General features: G+C 36.1%; 4 protein-coding genes across 6 annotated transcripts in view; 1 reads left to right on the forward strand and 3 right to left on the reverse strand.

Annotated features, from left to right (window-relative positions):
- Positions 1 to 550: 550 nt before the first annotated feature.
- On the reverse strand, positions 551 to 9563 carry hsh2d (hematopoietic SH2 domain containing). 2 transcript variants are annotated; one of them, XM_088077786.1, is made up of 8 exons: positions 9422 to 9563; positions 7436 to 7556; positions 7171 to 7226; positions 6530 to 6691; positions 4215 to 4304; positions 3955 to 4120; positions 3370 to 3618; positions 551 to 1583 (listed from the first exon to the last, which is right to left on the reverse strand). In XM_088077786.1, the coding sequence occupies exons 4-8, from the start codon at positions 6655 to 6657 to the stop codon at positions 1221 to 1223; spliced, it is 996 nt and encodes a 331-aa protein (XP_087933912.1). In that variant the 5' UTR covers positions 6658 to 6691; positions 7171 to 7226; positions 7436 to 7556; positions 9422 to 9563; the 3' UTR covers positions 551 to 1220. The 2 variants fall into 2 exon arrangements, with proteins under 2 accessions (XP_087933912.1, XP_042337031.2); XM_042481097.2 differs by having other exon boundaries at positions 7171 to 7257.
- Positions 8781 to 19206, reverse strand: LOC121937783 (ras-related protein Rab-8A). The gene is made up of 8 exons (XM_042481106.2): positions 18996 to 19206; positions 18435 to 18495; positions 15218 to 15278; positions 14706 to 14783; positions 14440 to 14529; positions 13120 to 13185; positions 12473 to 12523; positions 8781 to 11806 (listed from the first exon to the last, which is right to left on the reverse strand). Exons 1-8 carry the CDS (start codon positions 19117 to 19119, stop codon positions 11717 to 11719), a joined length of 621 nt encoding a protein of 206 aa, XP_042337040.1. The 5' UTR covers positions 19120 to 19206; the 3' UTR covers positions 8781 to 11716.
- A 1498-nt stretch (positions 19207 to 20704) lies between these two features.
- LOC121937793 (small ribosomal subunit protein eS27-like) lies at positions 20705 to 22994 on the forward strand. The gene is made up of 4 exons (XM_042481115.2): positions 20705 to 20857; positions 21307 to 21412; positions 21503 to 21613; positions 21751 to 22994. Exons 1-4 carry the CDS (start codon positions 20852 to 20854, stop codon positions 21777 to 21779), a joined length of 252 nt encoding a protein of 83 aa, XP_042337049.1. The 5' UTR covers positions 20705 to 20851; the 3' UTR covers positions 21780 to 22994.
- The window catches only part of tpm4a (tropomyosin 4a), a 33715-nt gene continuing 30762 nt past the window's right edge, over positions 22828 to 25780 (reverse strand). For both annotated transcript variants that reach the window (XM_088077788.1, XM_088077790.1), the window contains one exon: positions 22828 to 24592. In XM_088077788.1, the coding sequence (XP_087933914.1) occupies positions 24510 to 24592 (83 nt within the window). In that variant the 3' untranslated portion in view covers positions 22828 to 24509. The remainder of the gene's footprint in view (positions 24593 to 25780) is intronic.

A 25780-nucleotide genomic window follows, 5' to 3' on the forward strand; every position in this document is an offset into this window, starting at 1 on the left:
AGACAAGTGTTTTCTATTAGATCAGTATGAGATTTCTGAACTGTTTTGACTACCATACATACATATATATATATATAGATATACATATATAGATAGATAAAACTACAAAATGATAAGGAACTGATCAACTTGCAAGTCATAACATGCATTAACATTTTTTGAGAATATAAGTGTAAAATGAGATAGAAAACACAGCGATAGAGAGGGACTGCTATGTCATACAGGTTTCTAAATAAATTAAAACACAGGTGATTACACCACCACAGCACGCACCTCATAACTGAGTGATCGGGACAACAGAGACGCCATAACATGCAGAAATCAGAGTGAGAAGTGACAGAAGAAGAGGAGAGGGGGCCAGAGGAAGTGCATATCATGTAAATTTTCACTGGCTGAATAAACTGGTGTGTGCCTGATTTGTCATGATTCAAATCACATATGTTTCATGTTTAAAACTGCAGACAGACGATAGAGTGTTATTAATAATGTGCCATGAAACAAAAGCTTGTAGAACAGCCATAAGAGTCCAGAAACCAATACAAATATAACATATTTTTTTAGAGGTCATTTATTGGCTCAGTTGTGCCAGAAAATCAGATGCTTTACACAGATATATTATCTAGTTGTATACATAGATTTGAAATAAAACAGATGTTAATAATAAAAAGGGTTTGACATTGGCGGAAAAATGTGAAACAAGTTTGAGCAGCGGCTCCATTTTCTTCCAGCTTCATCGTCATGTTGCTGATAACAGATCTGTATCAAACCTGCATTCAAAGCAGCTCATGCAAACCATGTCATTTCTGATTTACATACGCTCTACCAGCTTCCTCCTGCTGCTTTTTCATACTTTTTATACAATGCATCAACAGAAAGGGATATAAAACATTGAATTGGAATTTAAAGCCGGGAATTGGGCTAGTAATTAGCTTCAGAGAGATGTGTTTAGGAGTGCATTTGTTGCATTACTACTTATGTAATTGTTTAGTTTCTGTTGAATAAACAAGGAAATAAATGAAAAAAAAAATAAAAATTGAAAAATGGCAGTGAAAACAGCATTTACTTGAAAGCTGAAATGACGCTTTTTTAAACTTTTTTAAGGTTTCGATATTCAATGTGCGAACTATTGCTCCTTTTTTTGTTTGTATGTCGCCTTTGTCCTGCACAAACTTGAGGTTGGATCCATCTGTGCGTTATATTTCTGAGGAAGTAGTAGTGTGTCAGTAGTGGCCTGGAGCAAAGGGTGGAGGTGGGAGGTACTCCTGAGGTAATGCTCCATCAGTCACATTGTAGAAAAATGGTGGAGCGCTGAAGGTCTGATCCCCTGCGATCTCCTCGTAATCATTCTCAGTCGCCTCCTGCATCGTGCTGGCCTTCTTTTGGAATTTCTTCTTGAGGTTCTTCAGGTTGGAGACGACTGACGGCTTTGGGTGTGCAGTGGTGGTGGGTGCGCTCTCAGGTGCAGAGACAGTTCTGATACAGGCCTGGTTCTGCTTCAGTGGAGGGACACAGCTCCGAGCCGGGACCTCGGGAGGCTGGTTTGGTGGAAGGTTGAAGTCTGTATATCTCTTTTTGGGCACAGGCTGAAGATCAAAACATGAAACATACAGCAGGAATTTGTTAGAAAATACAAGAAATACATTTGAACTCAGCTGGTGACCAATGTTGTTAGATGTTGATATTTGGTTGAATTTAGGTTGTGACATCAGGAGACCAAAGTTTTATGTCAGTTCAATGTCAGGACAACATCTACTGGATAAAAAGCATAATCGTCACGCACATCCAAAAACCCCTGTAAGACAGGTGTCAAACAAGAAGAATAGCAGTCAACAGCAAGAAAAAAGTCAGCACACCGTAGCTTTCTTAAGTGTAACTTATTGACACATCCACAAGAATCGTTTTTAGCTCCCTCTCTTCTTCAGGCACCAGAATGAAACGTCACCTGTGGATATGTAAATAAATTAAACATAGGGGAACTACAGTGTGCAGACTTTTTTTTTTTTATTGTTGAGGTCAACATCTACTGCCAACGTTAATCTGGCGTAGAAAAGATGGGTGATGTTGATATTTTGTTTGTTTCAAATAACCAAAGTCCAACATCTTCCAGATGTCTCATGCCAATATAATCTCGACACAGAATAACAACATTTAGTCAGAAGTTATGGAGAACAAAACCCAACCTCTGCAAAAAGTCACGTTAACGTCCTCACAGCATGAAATTGCAATGCTGTTAAATGTTTAAAAAATTGTCAAACTGACTTTTGAATTTTAAAAATTTAACGTCAGTCCGACATAAGAGTCCAACATCTTTTTCTAAAGTTAAACTGATGTCTGGTGCCAGCTGGGAACATCAAGGCTACAAAAACTTGATTTCAAACCTTAAGTATATTTAATCATAACTTAATAAGCAACGGACACACAACAGTCAAAAACTGGACTGTCTGGATGTGTTTTGATCAGATGACAGTGGCTGAATATGGAAACAACCTCCACAACTGACATTGGATTTTGATTTAAAGTTTGCTTGATTGTAAATTGTGCGGAAATGTTATCAAAATACATTTTACTTCAGAGCCCACTCCAAATCAGTACACTGTGTCACCTGACAAGCGGCTTGCCTTGAAAAATGTAAGTAAATTTAACCATTAGTCTTAATCATGTTAACTTTGTATCTAATTGTTAAGTTTACTTAAAATTTGGTTTTATTTACTTAATTTTGTGAAGTTTCTGCAATTTAAAAATGACAAGTTTAATTAAATCAATCTTTTACAAATTTTCACAACTTCGGTAATCCAAGTTTACTGCGTTATATATCTGTATTCTTCTGGTTGAAAACTAGTTAATCATATTTGTATTTTCTTTCTTTTTTAAAAAAAAAAAAAAAGACGAAACTCACAGATCTCCTAACCTTATCATTGAAGAAGAATTCTCTTTATGATAATCAGTTTAAGTCAGACTAACTTGGTTTACTGAAGTTGCTAACATTTAAAAAGAACAAGGCAATCATTTTAAAGTTGCAACAACTTCACAAAATTAAGTAAATGCAGCTAAATCTTGAGTAAATCTAACAATTAGATATAAAGAATTAAAATGTATAGTTATATTTACTTTCCTTCTTCAAGGTAATTGGTTCCCAAGGTTTTTTTAATTCAGATCAACTTGTCAGATTTTACGGTGCTAAAAAAAAGCAACAAAAACCCCACAAAAATCTCTCATGGGCAATAAACATAACTGTTAAAAGTTTGGGAGAAAATCGTGTTCATACTGAACCACATCAGCAGCATCTTGTTTGGAACAAGAAGACAAAATCATACAAAATATCTTGAGAATGATGTAAATGTAGCAACAATCGAACAAGATCACCATTACCGTGGCTGAGAGAGGGGAGGTGACGTTAGGAAACTCCTCTTCCAAATTCGGGTAAAGTCTGTTCAGAGACAGGTCTGCAGGGTTCCTGAAGTTATTTGGTCGATAAGGAAGGGCAGGTGGGATATCTTCTGGTGAGGCTGGCTGACCTACGCTGGGATGCAGGGGGTTGTTTAGCAGCCATCTTGTGTTTGGATTCTGATGTCTTTGGGGAAACAGCAGCTCTGCATAGTCCGTCTTGTCATTCGAGGTCTTCAGAGAGATCAAACACAGAGAGACAGTGAGAGAAACAGAACAAATTGTGATTGTTTGCTTTTTGCATGGTGCACCGGTGACACGCAAATAAGCAAATATTGTAGTTTTGTGTCGTAAAGATGACTCCGGTATAACTGTGAATGAACACACTGTGAATGCCTTAAAGCAAATATGTTGTCCTGATGCTTTTTTGGAATTTACACAGTAAAATTGTTTCTTTTACATAGTGAGCAAAACAACTGCAAAAAAAAAACTACACAAATCTATAATGTATGGAAAAACGATTCAGTCAAGTCACTTATATGCAGGTAGGATAATAAAACATCTCTTCACCTGTCCACAAGCGACTGTCAGCACCTCATTGAAAGGCATGATGGGAGTCCTACGGTGGAAGTCCACCAGGTCCTGCAGAGACCGGTGAGGCCTGTCCTCTCCTACTATGATGTACTGGCTGTCCTCCAACACATCGATCATGAAATGTCTGCAGCGGTCCCCAGCACTGAGGGACAGAGAGGAAATAATATGCCAAGAAGAGTGAACTGAGCAGGTGTTTCAACAGCTAAACCGAGTGTAAACTGTGAAATGAAGCTCACCGGTACGAGAGAGTGTAGCCGATCCGGCTCTCACTGACTCTGATGAGGAAGTAGCCCGGAGGCTTGGACATCAGCAGATCCTCTGCAATCCTGCACAAATCATTAGCAAGTGGGGAAGGGAGGCCATTGACATTCATTTTGTTTTGTTTAGTTTTTAATGTTTTACTGTAATGCTACGTGTCACACATCTTTGCTGTCATTATATAATAATAATAACTTTATTTATATAGCAACTTTACAAAAACAGAGTTTACAAAATGCTTTGACAAACAAAGCAAAGCAGAAATAGGATATATAGACGGCAATACAACAAGGGAAAGCCGAACAACCCTACTGAATACAAGTAAGAAGAAATTATGGTAGAGATAGGATAAAATTAAAACCAGAGGCCAAATAATGTTAGCTGCAGGATGCAAAATGTCAATATAAAATAATACAACCTAAAAGACCAAAACAAAACCAACAACAGAAACAATAAAAGCAATCAAAACACAAATAGAAGGGAAATGAAATAGATAAAACAGAAATAAAAAAGATAAAATAAGTGAAAAAAGAAATAAAAAGATGGAATCATATTAAAGCAGGTCAATGAAAATATTTTTTGAATAGTGATTTAAAAAAGGTAGTGTGTAATTCTTGCAACTAAATAATAAAAAATAATAATCGCAATAAAAAATAGCACAGGCAAGGACTTTGCACGTGCACTTTAATCTGTGAATGATGGGATCAGGTAGCACTGCATGTGAACTGGAGCTTGAATCAGTCACCCTGGAAATGTGTAAGATTTTTAGCTTTCAACACATAACATAATGTTCTCACCGTACATGAACTTAACTTTTAAAAAGAACAGTCTAATAAATACTGTGCATTATAATCATGTCAGTTAAGTAAACTGACGCAGTACACCATGCCTTACAGTAATCCACATACTAGATGATCCATTATACAGAGTTATGAACGTGTACACTGGGTGTGGAGGAAGCAAAAAATATATTCTAAGTACAAATCTGTTTAATTATTAAAGGGGTTAAGTCAGCACTCAAGAAGCCTCTTTGCTGACAGATCTGTGACTAACGTGCTTAATAAGTGCACAACTTATGTTTTGTGCTCTTATTTAATTATGTAAACCTGTAGGTAAAAGACACAGGGATCCACTTATGCTTGTTTGTTTTGCTGAAAAAATGGAGGAAAAGTAGGATAAGCTCCCAGCACGGCTTGTATTGTGGTCAGGGGCGTAGCACCAATTTCTGGGCTCTGATTTTATTTTTTTATTTATTTATTTACAAAGTCAGTTTGCTTTTTTCCTTCTGTTCTGTCTCATCTTTTTCGGAATCTGTTTTTAGGGAAATACCTGACAGTGTACGTTGGTACGCTCAATGAAAAGCTCAGTGTTTTTTAAAAGTGCAACGTTTTGATTTAACAGAGATCTTTGACAGGCATTTTCAAAGATTTGAAGATCTGAAAATGCCTGTAGAAGATCTTTGTTAGATCAAAACGTTGCACTATTAAAAATGAATATATTATATAGATGCCCTGTGTGATTCTTGCATTGGTTTAATTTTTTGATCCAGTACCTGTAAAGGTTTTAAGGATGTGCGTGCCTTCCATCATGGTTGTTCCTGCTCCAGCACCATATGAGCAGTCACTCAATCAGCTCTACAGTCGCTGCATTCAAAGACAATTCGTAGTGCAGGGCCGGACTAAACCATTTTGTGAGGGGCCTCAGACAGTTTTCCCTATTTTTTTTCTTATGAGTTCAGTCTGACAAATGATTAATTCTGCCACTTTTAATTTAGCTATTGCACTAGTTACTTAGGGAATAAAAGAAAATAGCAAAGAAAACCAAAATTTTAACTCCAGGTTTTTTGCGGGCCCCCCTCTAAATAGGGCTTTGGGTAATCAGTAAACCACTGTTCCCCTAACTACATTGGCCCTGATCTGGGTTCAGAAACTTCCTGAAAAGTTTTGATTACTTCCTAAAAACCTGACGTTTTGGAGATTCAACATCTTTTTTTCCCCCCTCTGCTCTTACATTATAGCTTTATTTTATGTCTTACTTTTGTTTTTGTAAAACACTAAATGAGCTATATAATGCATTACATTACATTTCTACAACACAGCAGAAAAAAAACACGTTGCATCCTAACCGCTCAGCTTTTACAGTCAATCAGTTCACTAGAAACGATCACAGCATGCTGAAACACAACACTGATACCTTTATCATGTAAGATTTTTAAAACATGGCTCTCCACATTCCTCCCTGTCTACCATCCACTGCTACAGATGGCGGACAATGACAGACTGTGCAAACTTACTTCCTGGAAATGATCCCATGAAACCATTCTGGGACGACACCGTTCCTGATCACAACCCGCAGCTGCGACTCTGTGAACCAGATGAAAGCATTGCGCTGTGCTTGTGACGGCTGACTCCACTCCATCATCCTAGGAAACAGTTCATTTAATCCACTGTTGGGTCTGTTGGAAAATTCACAGAGGACAAATGTGTCATCTACAGCTCATTGTGTCCAAACACATGATATACAATACAAACAACAGATAGATAAGCTTTAAGTAAATGATCTGATATGCCATCGATAACAAGCAGATTTTGCATTCAAGAGCCAGTGATTTGATCTTTTTCCCCTTTACGTCTTTCAATAACACATAATGTCACTTCAAAAAAAAACATGTTATGAAGTGTGAACATTGTTTTACAGCTTAATTTTTACATAAAGAGAACCCACATATCCAAGGATTTGTGTTTGAACCATCTTTTTAAAGATAATTTACAACACAAACTGTAGCTGAGACAGGATATTGTACTTCAATCCCTATTTGCATCAGTTTTACTTGTAATACCAGTTAATCTTAATGTGTAGTTTTAACATTCAGATCATTAATGACAACAACAGAACAAAGAGATTTCTAAACTCAACATAGTGAAAGTTACTCACCTTGTCTGGCAGCTCTGTGAAAAATGACACAGCAGATCTCGCTCAGCTGACTACACCTGTCAGGGGGCGGAGGCAACACTCAGCTCTCTGTGAGCAGGAGTTTAACATCACAACTCAGAAGAATACAACATAACGTAGCCAAATGAGAAAAATACATTGCATGTATCCTGTGGGTTGAAAGGTTAGACAGAAGGTAAACAGTCATCTCTTTGTGTAACAGTGTATATAAAAACTATAGGCATGTAACCTACATATATAAACGTACCCTAAAGTCACAGGTGTGTGAAATGGGTTAGTCTGCCAGAGAGGAGGCAGCTCAGATGACACGACAGGTTTCAGACCTTTTCCACCGTTGCATAATGTTACATTTCCTCAGGTATCGGTTACTGAGGTGGGAGACCACACGAGAGGTTAGAATTCAGTAACATCACCTAAGACGTAGCAGGATTTAGGATCAACTTCAATTTCGTTTCTTCTTAAACCACGTTTAATGACAATAAATCTACCTTGTATCTTGTAATTTAATGTTTACGAGCTGTCAAACTTAACTTCAGAGCCAGAGTGGGGAAAGTACACATGCATGGGCTATCTCAGCCTCTGTACTGTCTTCTAGTATGATATACTGTATCACTGTGTTTTTACTGTGCTGTTCAGTGCCTTATGCTAACAAAATAATTTTCAACTTGAGATCAATTAAGTACATTGATCTATTTAATATTTGTGGGTTCTTTAAGTCAATAAGAAAGCTGCTGCTCAGCTGATAAATTCATAATAACAAGAATAAATATAACAATAGCAACAACAACAGCAATAACATTAACAATGATAATAAAGAGAAGAAGAAGAAGAAAAATAATAATAATAATGTTGGGCAAATGTATGCATGTGCAAAATCTCCCATCTGCTTTTCTAATCAGAGAGGAAGCTCTCACAGACAGGAACTATTTTAACAAAAAAGTTCACGGTCTGTGCTGTTGTTACATATTACCTGTTAAATTAACCGATTCAATGAAAATTCCCGTTAGCCTAAAGCTGGAGAGCCAATCAAGTAAAAGAACCAGTCTAGGTAGTTTTCCTCCCACGTGCTGATTGAAAGAAAAGGAAGAAAAGGTCAGCTGCCTAAATACCCCTACGCATCAGTTTGCAAAGAGGAAGTGATGCACTCCAGTGCAAATGTCAGGGAGCCCTTCTCCATCACATGAAAACAGTTTTCAAACTGTAGGTGAGTTGTGGATAGAGGGCATGTTGGCAGGGTGCTGTGGCTGGTTATTGGTTATTGTTAAAATTAAATTATTTTAAAATCAACTTCATGGTTTTGTTTGTTTTCAACATTTTATGTGCTCAGTTGCTTATTTCCTAAAAGTCACAGGTCTTCCATATATTATGGTTGGTAATGTTTATAATTCAGCAGAAAGTTTACTAAATAGATTTTTTTGTGTATAAACTGGGTTTAAGATGGAAATTTTAATTCAATTTTGCTTTAACTTCAACTCAGATTTAAATATTCAACCTAAACCAAGCATGCAAAGTAACCTTCCCCAAATTGTTTCATATATTTAATCTTCTAAATGAATTTACACGAATAAAAAAAAAAATAAGTTGACTAAACATTTTTTAAGAATCTCATTTTTAATAAATCATCAAAACACATATCTACAAAATGTGTAGATCAATAAGATTTATGAACCTTCAGTACAATCATTGTAGATTTTATTTACAACTGCTGAATTATTTTATTTATTCCCTGTGAAATGCATCAATAATCAGCGATGGAATCCGAATTCAAGTGGGAATGCTAAAGATATGTTAACAAACACCTGGCAAATTTATAGTTGGCGAGGATTACAAACGACTCCAATCAAAAGAACTACGGAGCTCATTTTACAGGTGAAATTTAGGCCAAACCCAAGTCCAAAATCTGCATTTTACCAAGCCACGAATTTAATCGGTGAGAGACAAAATTGTGCCATAAGTCCAACCATGTTAACGACAATGATTTAAATCCACAGGTTAAAGTTACATATTTAATTCAATGACTCCTTAGCACCTCTAGAAATGATTTGCTCTCACTGAACAATGTCAGATGTGATTTTCATTATCAATTTCCTATTGTTACGCCCCAACAGCTCAAACACAACAGAATTTGGAGTGACAGCAGAAAATAAAACAGCAAGGATCCTTTGCACATTTCTAATCTCAAATAAAGCTTGTCAAGTCAAATGTGCAAAGCTTTTTGAGGTTTTCTACGCACCCAGAATGCATAGTTCAGATGGCCATGATACTGAGCCAAAAACAAGACGAGGGATATCTGGAGAGAAGAGGAAACAAGAGAGCTGGGTAAGGTTGGGTGCATCTGGGGTTCCCAAAAGCATCAACAGAGATGCATAAAAAGCAAAAAAAAAAAGTGAAATAGGAATGTTACTATAGAGGAAAAACATCTCTAAACCAAAGGCCTTCTGTATTTTTTTTTTTTTTTGTCAAAGACAAGGTTTCAGTGCTCAGATGTTTTTAGGAAGCCCAGATGGGGTACATGGAAAACTTGTGCATGTATATTCTTTGCTTTTAGTTAAGACTTGCAACAAACACAGTCAACAAATGTTAAGAACTTTTTTTTACAGAAAGAACAAAGGAAAAAGTGCATAATAATCAATAAGAACATAAAAGGGCACTTTGTCATTTTGGTGCTATGTCTTGTTTCACTCCATAAATACTGCTACACAGCCCCTATCCAAGGCCCAGAAAACAGTTGTGTACATGTTCCCCCATCGGAACTGACAACAGGAAGAAGTACGGATCATAAAACAATGATTTCATCATCACTGCGGTTCCTTCGGTGCCACGGTGGTGTAACTGTATTGCCTCCAGGTGTCAAGAGTCAGGTATTGCTAATCCACCAGACGAAGTGCATCAAATGAACCTCACACCAATCACATCTAATCTGAGCCACAGAAATCGCAACAGCAAAAACTATGAGGCAAGCAACTACAGAGGAATCTGTGTGCCCTTAAATCAAGCATACTTTGTCAAGAACCCAGTCTGACTGCAAACGTGAATACTTAAATCTGGGCCCCAAATACACACTACATTGCACATTAAAGTGTTCACAAGAGGAATGTTTCAGCCTAAGAAATTAAGATAAAGACATAAGTGGAAAAGGTGGTCAGAGGACATGTAAACCTCAACAGAGTGCCCCAGGAATGATTCCTTAAAACTGGAAATTTGTTGGCATTAGGGACTCCCAGTTTCCTCATCTCAAAGTTGATGGGTATTTCGGTTAAATGCCTGAAATAAGGTCTGTGGTTAAGACAAGCTGAAAAGACTTCTGCGGTGTGTGTGGAATTTATCTTGGCAGAGATGGAACATAATATAATAAATATGTTCTCTTTAGTGTATTATCACCTTAAAATAAGAATTGCGTTTTTGTTACTTTAAAATGAGCCATCAATATCTCCATAGGGGACGAGACCTCTTCCATAGAGTACGCCATGTTGCACCGCCAGGTTTCTACAGTAGCCTGGAATGGACAAATGAAACACTGGCTTTAGATAAGGCCATGTGTGTGTTGCCTCAGCCGCTGTAGTCAGCAGCCTGTCTGCAAAGAGCATTGTTGGAAAAATACTTTTTTTTTCTTTTAAACATGAAACTTTCTTATTCTATGTTTTTACTTATTTAAATCACTGCGTCCATTTATTTTGGAGAAGAAGAGACCTCTCTGGACAATACTGCTGATAAAAAAACTCCTAAAGTGGTGTTCATTTGTGGTATCATAAATGTTTGTTTGCCACAGAGCTTATTTTCTGCAACAATCCAAAATCCAATGGCAAAATCTCAAAGGCTTTCTGACGAAGGAACCAGGGAGACGCTAACTTCCATGTCGGAAAACAGAAAAACGTCATCCCTGGAGCACTCAATGTTGATATGAGTAAAATGCGTGGCACTACTGTTTCATACAATGAACCATAATCAATGATATATATTTACATGTCGCGTTTACCTAATGTTGATATATAAAAGTCTAGGCCACCCAATCAGTACACAAATGTGGTATATTAGTTCAGATTGTACTCTCATCAGTTTGGATAAATACGTCGTGTTATTCGACAGATGGAGCAAATTCAAAATTAGGAAGCCCACCGGAGAAACAAGTCTGTTCTGGTATTATAATTTGGGCTAATTTTAGTTTTAAGGATCAAATAAATAAGAATTCACCAAGTGAAACGAAAAACAGGTGAAAGAAACCATCTAGGAACGAGACATTTCTGTGAGAAGTAAAGGTTTGATCATTTTTTAAAGTCAATAAAATCTAAGGAAGTTGTAACTGTCAATCTGATGAGCAACCATAAAAAGAAGTCAGATTTAGCATCCAAGAGGCCACAGGAGTTAGATTCACAGTTGTCAAGGGAACAAAGAGAGCGATAACAGAGAGAACGAGCGGGAGGAAGACACATGAAGAAAAGTAAAAGAGAAGATCAGAGTGTGCTCTGTCCAGTTCTGTCCAGTGGGGGACACAGTTAAGGCGATGGTGGATGCCGACGCTCCCGTCTCCTCACAGGAGCGTGCAGCGGAAGAAACTGCTCTTCTTGGGTTGTTCTGTAATCTTTACTCCTTGACTGCTGCCCTGCGGGTTGTTGCCCTCCTAAAATACACACAGATGAGAACACACGTTCAAAAATGAGAACAGCAGAAACACCAGGTCAAGACAAAACACAGGCTCTTCCATACATGCACCACAAACCTGAAAATATTTAGACATTAGCTGCGTGTGAAAACACAAATGTCTGTATCAGGTGGATCTGACACTGAACAGACTTTATCTTAGACGGCTCCATAATGCAACGTCTCTCTAATGTCCGATTTAAAAGATGTGTGAATAGAGCAGATAATTGTCCAGAGAGTTCACTGTGGAAAACTGTGTTGATGACATTTCTATCAGGGGTGGGAATCACCAGACGCCACCTGATTCGATATTATCACAATATTTAGGTCACGATACAGTAATGCAATTTTTAAATATTTTGCAATATGCTTGCTATTGCGATAAAATATATTGTGATATATTGCGATGTATTACCTTCTCTCAACTGCAAATTAAGGAAAAAATTGTCAACATCTGTTTTTCTCTGAAGTTTTTAGTCTGTTTATCTCACTTCAATAATATTTATTGCAGCAACATGTATCTAGTGGCCTGAAAAAGCCATTGATTTAAGTTTAATTCATATTTACAGTATTAATCGCTACAGATAATTCACACTGTAACAGTACTTTATAAAAAATCAAGTTTCTGCTCCTTTACAATTCTTACCAGCTTCTTGTCCATTTTTGCTTTGATGTCTCTGGCGAGGGTTAAGAAGGCCTGCAAACGAAAAGAAAGATTAAACAAATATCACTGAAATTAAGTCAAATAAAGCACATTAATGGTATTACTCTGGTCGGGACTAACGGTTTTGGACAAATAAGACTGTGGGTTTCAAATAAAGCAACAAAACTAGCTTAATCCTGTCTAACTGCATAGAGGAAGCAAAAAATTTACATTATTTGCAGACAGTCTGCAGATTTGCAGTGAACAGATTATGTGGTTTAAATCTAATTATGCCTGCAACTGAATTATTTAGTGTGAGTGCTGTCCTTTGTGTCATATATGGACTGGCACATAATCTAATTACAGTTCAGCTGATGGGAATCCTTTAATAAACAATAACCATCACAAATAATGGATTTTTATTATGATTCCTACTTTATCTTTAGTCTCATGGTGAACAACCTCTATGCACTTTATAAATGATATTCTCGTAAATTGATAAAAATTTCATCTCATCCTTTCTGTTCAGTGAATTACTCAAACTCTGTGACTGTAGCTAAACATACAGATAACAATGACCTAAAGCCAAACTTTTGGCAAAAATACTTTGAGCTGTGGATGAATAAACATAGAAAAAAATCTGAACTCACGTTCTCAACGTTGATGTTTGCCTTTGCACTGGTCTCCATGAACTTGATACCATACTCCAGTGCCAGCTGACAGCAGGAGGAAATACACAGAATAAGTAGCCAAGATATAAACACAGTATGTATCCCAAAGCCTCGTTTCCAGTCCAGTTCGTTACACATTTGACAAGTTAATTTTGCATTTCCATTGTCAGAAGTTGTGCACTGTAGCAAAAGAATCGTTCACTTTCATCCTGTTTTTTTGTCACACACAGATCTGATACTAAAAACATTGCAGTCCATTTATTGGCTGAAAGGGTCGTCATTTTTGTTTGGCAAGGACTCGGTACACAAACAACAAACCCACTATTTTTATCAAATTGATTGCGACAGAGACTCTAAACAGATCAGCCTGTTCTGTGGAAGATCAGTGAGGTACAGACGTTTCTCTGTGTCATCAGTCAAGAGGAAATATAGCGGCTGGATCGAGCAGTGACGCAGCAATTACCATCTGATAACAACCTTAAGTTAAGAGTGCTGTCTGTTGTGGAAACACAAAACCAATCTAGGGATTAGTTAAATGTACGTACAAGTTATGCACAGGTTCACAGGGTTCTATACCAAAATAGTTTGATGGAAACACAGCTCAAGAGAGGGAGGCTCAAGTTGGGCTTTTAAAATGGCTTTAAAACATTATCGCGATATTTCTAAATGTCTTTTAATGTTAACTAATGATAACCACTAAAATAAAAAAAATACTCAATAATATGTAGTTACAATTAAGTTAAATAAAGTATCTACTGTCAAATAATAAAAGAATAAAATACAATATTTTCAAGTTACACTGGTACTCCATGGTGGCAAAATGTGACTAAATAGTCGCAAGCAGAGCTCTGCAGATACAAACACACAACTCACCTGCTCACTCTACCGACGCTACCACTCATTAAGTTCGCTGTAAGCTGGAAACAGACTAACAGCTCTCCAGTTAATATATACTATTTGCAAATCGCAGTAGTGCTCCATGGTCGCAAATTGTGACTAAATGGTAACAGTCTGGAGCTCTGCAAAAGCCCTGCTCTGTGTGTGTGCGTGTGTGTGTGTGTGTGTGTCTCTGAGAGCCAGAAAGACATAGTGTAGAGCGAAATGAGCCGAAACACTGGTGGCTTATAAAAACCCTGTGACAATTTAAACTCGATGTGCACAATATAGTCATTTTAAACATTGCACGTGGTACAAGCCGTGATACATTGAGTATATTGGATGTATCGCCCACCGCTTAGTTCAGTCGTACTTTTTTGATCAAGGTCACAGTGCATTCATTTGAATACTTCACCATCCCACCTTCTCTCCTCTTTCTTTGGACACCTGTCGCTTGTCATTGACGTCACATTTGTTCCCGAGGACCATCCTTTCCACATCTGCTGAGGCATGCTGTGGAGGATAAATTTGCATGGTGAACAAACAGGAATGCGATGACAGATTGCTGTTACCATCAATGCCAAAATAAAACACACTCACACATGCACACAAAACAGACGATACACAGATATCCCTTTTTGTCCATACAAACACACACATAATAACTCTCGCTAATGTTAAACAGTTACCTCTTCTATATTCCGTATCCAGTTCTTGATGTTGTCGAAGGACTTCTCGTTGGTAATGTCATACACTAACATGATGCCCTGGAAAGTTTATGGAGAAAAAGATTTAAAACAATCGGCAGGGAAGACAACAATGAGACCTTCATAGAAATTATTATTGGTCCGTAGAGATAGACTTAAAAATTAAGTGTCAAGACTCCATTTATCCCCTTATAGTGATGGATCACATGATTTTTTAGTCTCAAATAAAAGCATGACACTTGAATAAAGGCAACAAGGGTTGATTGGGTTCCTGAAGTAAAAATCCAAACAAAGGCATCCAGTCAAACTTGAACTAAAGGAGAGGCCACCAAACATACCATAACAACTCACTGTTCAAATGTAACAACAATAACAACAATGCAGGGAGTGGTTCTGGTTAAGGCTGGTGCTGCAGAGCTCACACCTGAGACAACCACCACTTCAACCATTCAGCGGGATTAGTATGAGTTGTTAAGATGCAACAAACAACTTACCATTGCTCCTCTGTAGTAGGCTGTCGTGATGGTCCTGAACCTCTCTTGTCCTGCTGTGTCCCTACATAGAAAACAGATTTTTTAACTTAGCTAAATTTTTATCTGTGAATCAAACAACAACCCTGGAAGCAAAAGGAAACAGTGAACCTCGGTTGAAAATAACCCTCTAACTGTCATACTCTTCTGGTTTGTGTTACTATACTGCAAACTAGCCACAATTACATACAAGAGTCGGCTGACTATTGTTGAAAATTGCCAAACCAGCAACTTTGAGGACACTAAGGACAGGACTTGTGCGATGTCTCATGCAACCACAAGGTACAGCTGTTGTTGGTCATGACACAGCTCAAATGCTAGCAGCTCTTCAAACCTTTGTTTCCTTCTACAAGTATCAAAGAAGTATTTCACTGCTGGAAAAATTGTCTTTTCATAAAACTACTATCTATGCCATTGATAGATGACCAAATGATGACCAAAGAAAACAGCAAAAGGGCTGTGGCATTTGCTTTTGCTCAAGAGGCAGAAAACCTACAACTACCAGAATGCACAGCACTGCACAGAAACAATAAACGCTCCTGCAGATAAGTGACGTAATGCAAACTTGTCCATTTGACAAAATGGCACAAGGCTGGTAACAAACACTCCAATCCAATCCACTTTATTTATATAGCACTATTTTAACAAACACAAGGTTTCCAAAGTGCTGCACAGCAAGGTAAAAAGCACAATAACTACACAATACACAATAGGATAAAATAAAATCGAACTCCGGTATTAGAGTTAAGCAGTAAGCTGAAACATGCTTCTGAAAACATTTAAAGCCTCCTGCAGACTCAGACTTTCTGCAATCTTAAAAGTTTAGTGCAAGCTACACTGTGGGACGTGGATCTAATAAACTTGGGTGCGAAATCAAGTTTATTGTATGCAGACTGTGCTATGACATCTCCTATTGGATCGCAGACTACGACTTGTGCCCATCGGCGTCAATACGCAAGAACAAAACGCCAGTGACAGAATCGTGGTTTATATTTGATCAGTGCTGCTTAGTTTTACCGTTTAATCTCACTTTTTCAGACTCCATTTTCACTGTGCAGGAAGCATTATGGTACCCACTTCCCTTTACACAAACTCTCACTATTACAGCTAAACAGTGCACTAAAATATGTTTCTGAAGACATTTTATACACGAAATAGGCAACACAGTAACAGAAGCTTGGTTTATATTTGATCATCACTACCTAATTTTACCGTTTGATCGGAGTTTGGTTTTAATTGTGAGAAAGAGAGAGGGGCAGGTCTGTCTACTGATCCATTTCTATACTCCTTATGTCCGTGGTGGTGCCATGGGTGGGGGGCAATATGAAAATGCAGAAGTACAGCCTGTAGTTCAAGCAACAACCCCAAGAGCCAGCAAAACTATGAAGTGAAGTTTACCACAGTTCATTTACACATAAACCCACATTGCTATGACACAAAGCTGGTTGAAAAATTAGCGAAGTATCCCTTTAAAGACACATATACAGAGTGTAGATATGCCAGCTTTAGAGTGATGGAAGACATGTTTGGCAGCCCTAAGATTGGTGTTTTCTCCATGGTTCCAGTATTTGTGAAAGAGATAACATATCACAAGCTACTTCTGTATAGAGAGAACAGAAAGCAGATCTTATCATCTAAGCTTTGGTAAGAATAAGCAAAATCCCCCAAATATTCCCCTGATATAGCAGTATTTGCTCAGGATATATTGGTACAAAGTTGTTTCATCAGTAGTCAGTGGAAAGAGTTATCCATACTTTTAAAATTAACCATGAGCTGATATTTTTCTATATCAAAAACAAGGAGAATTGTAATGTTTATAGTGTTAGAGGACACAAAAGTGGCACAAATTTATAAAGAAACCTGATGTTTGTCTTGTTTAATGATGCGTGATTATAATATTAGAGATTATAATATTGGAGATAATAGAACAGGGTATCATCCAAAGTCATAGTCAAATGTTGTATATATTTACTATGAGTGGGTATGAGTACATAAGTATATGATCTGGAGATTCTTTCAACGTAAAGAGTAATAGTAATCCCAAGAAAACATTATACATATTTAAATTAAATAAACAAAGTTTACAGTTTTTGGACAAGAGGCAGGAATGTAACTGCTATATATGAATTTCTGCACAGATTCATATGGTATTGGAGTGATCTTTGGTAGTTTTTCAAAATAATAAACAAAATGAATGTGCAGTGCAAGCTATGTAATGTTAAACTTGCATATAATCAGTATTTTATTTGAACGACTTGTCATTTATTTTCCAGAACAGGTTACTCTTAGGAGCAAAATGTTTCTGATATAGAGGGAATAATGGTCAGTTGATATAAATTCAAAATTACAAACTTACTGTCTAAAGAACAGCTACAACACATAACCTTAATGCAAAGTATAAATTAAACAAAAAAACAATGATCTCTATGTGTAACATGGTATGGGAATATCACAGTACCATAGCTTCTTTTAAAAACAAGCCACTTTATTTTAAGTTAAGCTTCCATAAGAGTGGGGGTCAACAGATTATCGGCCTGTCCAATTGTTGAGGCAAGTATTTGGCATTTTGCTGATTATATGTATCTGAGTTTCATTTTAATGATCACCAGTAAAAATAATTAATCAAAAAGTGCAGAGAAAGTCAGCATTGGAGAAACCTTTTCTCTGTAAAACATCAGGGAATTATTTTTATTTATTCATTTTTAATTTAAATTTTCACTTAACTTATATATAAAAAAAGTTGCTGAGAACTTGCTGTATATGATGCTGATAGTTTCACTTTTAATTAAACATTTCCTAAATGGATTTTAAAAACGTTTTTTTATTTTCTTATATTCCAAATTCCAAATTTTGGACGAAATATTTTTAATGTAAATGCATATCGGTTCCAAACATCAGTTAACAGTCTCATTAATTAATAATAATCAGCCAATATCAGTTGACCTCTACATAAGATTAACAGTTATAGTCATGTAAACTCAGTTTATCAGACAAAATGCTAAAACTAACAACCAATATGCAATAACTTCAATTATATTGCAGAGCTATTGTATACGAGCTGTGTTCATTTTAGTTAGATGTACCTAATAAACTGGCAACTGAGTTTAATAATAATCAATCATAAATCTTTCTTCTGCCACATTAGCTGTGCAGTGAAAGCATTTTATGTAACATATCTTACCATATCTGTAGCTTGATCTTCTTTCCGTCTAATTCTATTGTTCTGATCTTGAAATCAATACCTGAAGAAAAACAAAAGAGAAACAAATCCAATTTAGGCACACTTGTAATCTCGCGCTGAAATTGTCTGATTTTGAAATGGATTTTAGAAGAACAGAGTGGTCGAAGAGTTTATTGATATTTTGTGTAACGTTGGCTAAGAGAGTACGAAGTACAGGCAGCTGGTCATATGGAAAATGACACTGCCAACTAGCTCACTGACAGCTTTGTAGCTTGTTAGTTCAGCTTGCCATAGTTAATAAATATCTACTGATACACACTGTGTGGAGTACCCACACTTACAGTACATATATACAGGGACTTTCTACCTATAATGACACCTTCAAATATTATTGTCGTTTCTGGAAAAGCCCCTAAAACAAGCCGGCTGGGCTGCTTCCTGAGTAGCCACTACATGTTGAATGCTAGCCAGAAAAGTTAGCAACAAATTAGCATGACGGGATGGGCTGCTCCTGTGCCACTTTTCGGCAAAGACAACGCAGAAAATACGACTTTTACCCACCTATAGTTGAGATAAACGTTGAGTTGAAGGCATCTTCTGAAAATCTGAATAACACGCAGGTCTTTCCGACGCCCGAATCGCCGATTAAAAGTAGTTTAAACAAGTAATCGTAAGTCTTCGCCATGTTATTAGCTAGCTTACTACTACGGATATCCCGCCCGTTGTGGAGACAGAGACGTCACCGCTCGCGAGCTTCTCTTTGGGTCAAATCAACTGTCACTCTGCTCTGTCCTCGTGGCTCCGGAAGTCCGCTGTATCCCGCTGGGTTTGCTCGTTTTGATGTCCTTGGTCACCCGGTTACATATCTGTTAATTGGGAAAATATGTATAACACTGTATTTATTTTGGCCAAACAATTTATTCACAGGTGTCGATTTATGAAAATCAGACCAATTTTTCCTGTCTTTATGAATGAGTTGTTAAATTTAAAAAAAAACAAAACACTGAAATATATTTGACTAAACAGGCCTTGCACATAAATAGTTTGATTCATATCTTAATTCCTGACTAGATCTCTAACTGTGTTTATTTTCTCTCTTTTTTTATTATTTCTTTTGATATTTGTGTGTTTGTGTTGTTGTTTATTTAATTAAATGTCATTTAGTCTGTAATTTTACTTGTTATACCTGTTCATGAATGAAAAAGCCAGTTTTTGATTAGGAATAAAGTTTTAAGGGGAAAAAAAACTGTTCTCCATAGAGAGTTTTAAAGGGTTGTGAATAAATATATAAATACATACATCATTTTATGACTCAATTTTAAAATTAATGAATAAATAAATACATAAATATATAATTACATGCTTGAGCAAATGAACAAAAATATAATTTAATAATTAAATGCTAAGTAGCAACTCTACAGACAAAAAACAAATTAGCAAGAAATTAATAAAAATTACAAGAATATTTCTTGAAAAATAGCATTAAAAAAGAAAAGTTAAAAACAAAAACAAACCAGTAAATGACCTGAGGAAAGTTCTAAAACAACATATAAATATATTTCTGTGACATATAAGTAAATATATAATTACTGTAAATATATATTTAGTTCTTTTTACATTTTTCCTTTTTTTTTACACAAATGTCCAATGTTTTTCTCACCTTGAAAACCCTTACATGAAAGGTTTGGTTTTAATTGATTTTTTAAAAAAAAGAAAATCTAAATAATTAGTGCTATAACAAATTGGCATAAATTAGGCATAATTCGGCATAAATTGGTTGAAAGACTGAACTTTGTCCTTTAAAATAAAATAATTAAAAAATAGACACTCTCCAAGGCCCCCCTTACCCTGAAAAGGCACAAAATGGTTTTAGTCATTGAACAACTGCTTTTGCTGCTGTAGCACCGATGTACACTTTCATATCTTTCCCCAAGAAATGGCAATTGGGGTTCCAAAAAGAAAGTAAAGTGACTGCAAAATAACAATAAGTGCAAAGAGACATGGGTTAATAGAGGATGTGCAGGGGGGGGGCACAGAGACTGCTTATGCATAAGGCCCAGTATTTGGTGCTACGCCCCTGTTCAGAGCCTAAATACAGTTTAAAAGTCTGTTCAGGAAAAATAGCTGTAGTTAGAACAATCAGAACATGTAGCTAGTTATCTATTTATAGTTATATTTGACTCTTAATGTGTACTGTTTACAAAAGTTATGATCAGAGTCATGTGCTCCACATGGACCAGTTCATCCACTGTCATCTGTGGCGCCTCCCTTAAAGAGAGAGGCCCCGCCTGCTCGGGTTTTTTTCTGGTTCTCAATAGTTCATCACAACAACAAACCACTTCTGTTGAGAGACACGCACTTGAGATAACACTTTCTACATCTTATTCGGACGATAAACCTGAGAGATTTGAGCAAAAATGGCTGTAAGTATGTTTTAATTCCTCGTTATAAACAGAAGAACTTATAGAACTGTGATTGAAAGAAAGCTGCATAGACAGGTTGTTATTAATAGATGATGACAACAAAACAGTATTATTTGGAAACAGAACTAGAAAGATTTTTTAACAAGCTGATACATGGGACTCATGGAGAAAATGTGCCTAATTATGTTTTAAAAATCTTCATGGTGTGTATGTAGCACACAGGTGCAGCCTCAGGATGATGCCTGGGCTTGCCTGGACATGTTTGTGTCATAGCTCTAAACGGCAGTTCATTCATTAGACTGTAGAGGGCATTACGGTGTAATAAACACCCAAAGTGTAAAAGTAAATAAATAAAATAAAATAAATAAGACAAGGAAACACATGACACAAAATACGAATTTAGCTCTTTAAAATGAAAAAATATGAAATTCCTCTGATGTCGGTTGCAGGACAAGGATCTGTTGTACCCCAGCTTTGCCAGAGAGAAGAGCAGACACAAGAAGAAGAGGCTGGTGCAGAGTCCCAACTCCTTCTTCATGGATGTCAAATGCACAGGTAAGGACTGCAACATGAATACTGTTATTTTTAATTTGGATTGATTATGTGCATTAAATGATTATTTTGCCTGATCTCTGTACTCATCAGGCTGTTACAGGATAACCACCATCTTCAGTCATTCCCAGACAGTTGTACCCTGTTCAGGCTGCTCATTAATCCTTTGCCAACCAGGAGGGGGGAAATGCAGACTAACAGCAGGTAAATATATACGTATTTTTTTTTTTTTCAGATGTTGCTTTGGTTTGTTTTTTCCTGATGTCGGCTTCAATTCTATCATTGTTTCTATTTGGGCTGTGGTGAAATATTGACATGTTGGATTTTTTTTTCCTGTCTAGGTTGTGCTTTCAGAAGGAAATACTCCTGAGCAGAAATGTGCAAAACATCCACAAAGCAGCCCAATTGAAGAATGGACCATGTGAAAACTGAATCCGAGCCTCACACTCCATGATGTGTAATCCTTAGTAGGGAAATGTATCTATCTGAGGGCAGGGCAATGAGAAGAAAATCTAACATCACTATATTTCTGACCAGATACCTCGACATCAATATCGCGACAATACTGAGTGATTGATTACTTTTGCTTTTACAGAAGTTTTTGATAGATCAAGTTTCTTTCAAAAGTCTAAAAAATGCTAGGATTTATGGATCTCTTTTTTCAGACATTGCATTGTGAAATTTCAAAATTATTGGTAACATCTGTTAATTATTTTTTTTAAATTTGACATCAGGCAGATCAGGATAGAGGAACCAAAAACACTCAAATACATTTACCACATCCAATTAAATGAAGAATGACCTTTTTTCAAGGCAAACCAAACTGATACTTTTATCATATAATGCTCATTGTTTTTCATGTTTCACCCTAGACAGAGTGAATTTTTTTCAGCATTTGAAGTCGATAATCTATTTGACTTGACCAAAAACAAAGTCAACATTTAGGCAAAATTGTCCCTGAAGTTTTGGCTATTGTAAAATTGGTCTTCAATTTTACGTTCAGAGGCAATAAAATCTTAAAAAGTCTTAACTCTAACTCGATCTAAGCCGCAGGGATCCTGTAAATAATCATCAGTAATGTGGCTATAAAGAAAAAATAATAGAACAGTCTGGAAAGTTCAGACATTAAATAGCTTTACTGAAATTCAACCTTTAAAACCAAGAAAAAAAAAAACCCACATTACTATGACATTCAAAATCTGAGACAATATCAAGTCTCATATCACATACTAATATAATGTCGATATATTGCCCAGCCCTATATATCCATATATCTTGATATTGATATATGATATTGATATTGTATCTATATCAGATCGATATTTTGAAGCACTACATATAGAGTAGTTTTGGCTACTTCTTTTGAATAAGTAAAACATGTACTGAAATCTTTAAAATGCACAAAAACGGTCCAATGGTTCATGGTTTCTGTAAAACATTTATTAGGTTGACATAGAGGGGGATAGGTGAATGAAAAATATTTCAAAATGGTCTCAATTGCGTGTGAGGCTCTTTTCATGGCCCTGGCATGAGATGAAACCATGATGACCATCACAAACAAAAATAAAAACATTTTAAGAATTTATTGTCTGTGTTATGTGTGTTCTTTGGTCTTGAGAGTTCCCCTGGCAAAAAGAAGTGGTGTAAATGAAACAAAACAAAAAAATCAAAGCAATACAATTTCTCATATACCTAACATTATTCTGCTATATACAATAAGTATCCATGGATGATAAAACTTGAATTGAGCTTCCAGTGGTTTGGTGTTTAGCTCGTCCATGTAATTCAACATATTGTAAATTTAGTTAATATTGGCTACATTATGGCATATTGTTGGCAATGATGCTTTATGTGTCTACAGGCAGGCGAGCTTAGGGAAAGGTAGTGCAGCTTACAAATGCACGTCACTGCTTGATACTGTACATGCACAGCTCTCAGGTTCTGCAGATTCCCACACTGAAAATAGAGGAGACAAAAAATGCACATAAATACTCGTGCATCGTAGGCCCCGGGGTAGTCGAGGATTGGCAAAAGAGGCGTTACTTTTTAATCAAATGTAAGGGAGCCTGGAGCAGTATTTGCCTTAACCTGTTTATCAATGAAACCTTTCCATAAGTTCACCATGCTGTTCAAACACGCATAGTACAGCATGATCAGAAAAACAAGACTGTTGACTAAACTTCATATCACCACTGGGTGGCACTTCAGAGCCGCACTAATGCAGGCTGAGCAAAACCCAACACATCTGTAGCACATGTATTAACCCTTTGAAACTTGGGCATATTGGCTTGATTTCTCTACAACTTAACAAGAAATGGCCCAAAAAAAGCAATAATTTGGTAAAGAGTTACAAGAAAATTACCTGAAATTAAGCTAAAAAAAGAAAAAAAATCAAGAAGTTTTTTTAGTCTATAGAATAACTCTAAATATATTTATATTTAGATATTAAGAGTATTATAAACATAGTTTTCCGAACATTTTCCCTAATTTTTTGATCGTATCTAATAATCTCCCCAGCTAATTTTCAGATAATTTCCTTGTCACCTTTTACTAATTTCTTCTCAGTTTCTTGGATATTTCTTGCCAAATTTTCCATCATGTTTTCTCCATGTTTTTGAAAGAAATCTAACCAATGTTCTCAGGTTTCAGATGTTTAAATGCTTGTAAAAGGCATCCGAATGCAGCACAAGAAAACTGACGTTGATCCAGGTGTTAAAGGGTTAAAATAAACAGACAGAGCGCGGAGTATGTGAACATTAAAATGCAGAATTGAGCCAGTTTAAGTGGTTCAGGGACCTAATCTGAGGTTTCTTTGGGTGTGTTAGTTGCCAGTTCTTTCTAAGATATAAGTGGTCAAAGATCATTTCTGGGGAGAATTTCTGCAATCACAGCTGGAGATAAAAAGAGGGGTCAAGATGACTTCCCATCTTTAAAAAAAAAGAAAGAAAGTTGTGCCTTAGAAAAAAACATCAAGGGACAAGCATTAAGTTAATCCCCCTTCACACAGGGAAGATTTTACAGCTCGAAATGTGGAATGGAGTCGAACATTAAAGGAATGTTACATGACGATCTCATCCTCTCCAGCTTCATCTCTGTGTGTTTATAAGCTGTTCAGTTCCTGCAGGGTCTGGTCCAGGACTTGATGCATGCCCTGATTCTCCTCTTTGGCGGACGCTAATCTCTCTGGAAAGAAGAGGAAAAGTGACATGGTGAGGCCTTGATCATCAGCAAATAAAACCGCTCATGTCATGCCAACTTTTTCTCCTTTGTAGGTTTGTCAAACAGCATCCCTTGTTAAACAGCATGAGCACCGTTTTACTGAACAGATGTTTTGCATAACTATTTTGGTTAATGTTGTGCCACATGCAAATAAAACCTCAACCACAACACTGTGCCCTTACATGCACAAAATGCTGACTCATCCTCTGCCAGAAAACTGTTAGTAGATTACAGTGCGGGCTTTTTAGGGGACTTGTCCGCTACATTTGTTGTATTAGATAATACCTTTTAGAATATCAGTATATACTTTATGTGTTGAAGGTTTTAAGGGTTATAAATAAATATAAAAATAGGTAAATATTTATATAATTAAAGTCTATAAAGTCGTAAATAAAATAATAAATACATTATATAATAGAATGCTTAAATAAATAATAAATAATTATATAAGTTAATGCTTTATAATTTTATGATTATAATAAAATGCATGTGTAAATATATACAAAATAATACACAATATATATGCATCATTTATATATGTTTAATGCTGATTAATAATTAAATTGTAATGATTAAAATCTAACAATTAAGGATTTAATTACAAAATTATAAATTCTTAATAAATACAGAATTATAAAAATGATTAAATGACTGAATAAATAATAATGTAAAGTAATGCTTATCGTTTATAAATACATTTACAAAGTAAGTAAGTTTGTGAATGTATTAATTTATATGTACATTTACACATGCTCTTTTTATAGAATTATACATTTATTAAGAATTAACTGAAATGTTATTTATTTTTTCATTTTTATTCAAGCATGTAATCAATTAATTATATGTTTATTAATTTACTAAAGCATTTCAATTATATCATTATTTATGTATTTATATATTTAGTTATTGCCCATAAAACCCTAAATATTCATGGACAGATGTAAATGTATCATATCATAAACCATCAAAAAATTTGTTACAACCAATAGAGTGTTTTCAAGGGTCAAAGGGGATTGCAAACTGCATAAATTCACACAAAAACCAGAGTAAATCTCACCTTTTGTCACATAAACTTGTGGATAATTAGATGTTCGATGTTCATAAACTGTTGGTTACTTCATAGCAAATTATCGCAAGTACGTGAGAATTTAA

Source organism: Plectropomus leopardus, chromosome 5 (assembly GCF_026936395.1).
Source record: "Plectropomus leopardus strain MGB_pleo_1.0 chromosome 5, ASM2693639v1, whole genome shotgun sequence".
Taxonomy (NCBI): Eukaryota; Metazoa; Chordata; class Actinopteri; order Perciformes; family Serranidae; genus Plectropomus; species Plectropomus leopardus.

What these genes read in the sequence shown, in the direction of transcription:
- LOC121937793 (XM_042481115.2), top strand. An exon ending in CATGGATGTCAAATGCACAG is followed by an intron (nt 21,413 to 21,502) that starts GTAAGGACTGCA and finishes TGTACTCATCAG; the next exon opens with GCTGTTACAGGATAACCACC. An exon ending in GAAATGCAGACTAACAGCAG is followed by an intron (nt 21,614 to 21,750) that starts GTAAATATATAC and finishes TTTCCTGTCTAG; the next exon opens with GTTGTGCTTTCAGAAGGAAA.
- LOC121937783 (XM_042481106.2), bottom strand. Translation starts at nt 19,119, where the DNA reads ATGGCGAAGACTTACGATTACTTGTTTAAACTACTTTTAATCGGCGAT. An exon ending in CCAAAGAAAGAGGAGAGAAG is followed by an intron (nt 13,186 to 14,439) that starts GTGGGATGGTGA and finishes TCCTGCTGTCAG; the next exon opens with CTGGCACTGGAGTATGGTAT. An exon ending in CAAAAATGGACAAGAAGCTG is followed by an intron (nt 11,807 to 12,472) that starts GTAAGAATTGTA and finishes TGTGTATTTTAG; the next exon opens with GAGGGCAACAACCCGCAGGG.
- hsh2d (XM_088077786.1), bottom strand. Translation starts at nt 6,657, where the DNA reads ATGATGGAGTGGAGTCAGCCGTCACAAGCACAGCGCAATGCTTTCATC. An exon ending in CATGGGATCATTTCCAGGAA is followed by an intron (nt 4,305 to 6,529) that starts GTAAGTTTGCAC and finishes TGATTTGTGCAG; the next exon opens with GATTGCAGAGGATCTGCTGA. An exon ending in GGCTACACTCTCTCGTACCG is followed by an intron (nt 4,121 to 4,214) that starts GTGAGCTTCATT and finishes TCTGTCCCTCAG; the next exon opens with TGCTGGGGACCGCTGCAGAC.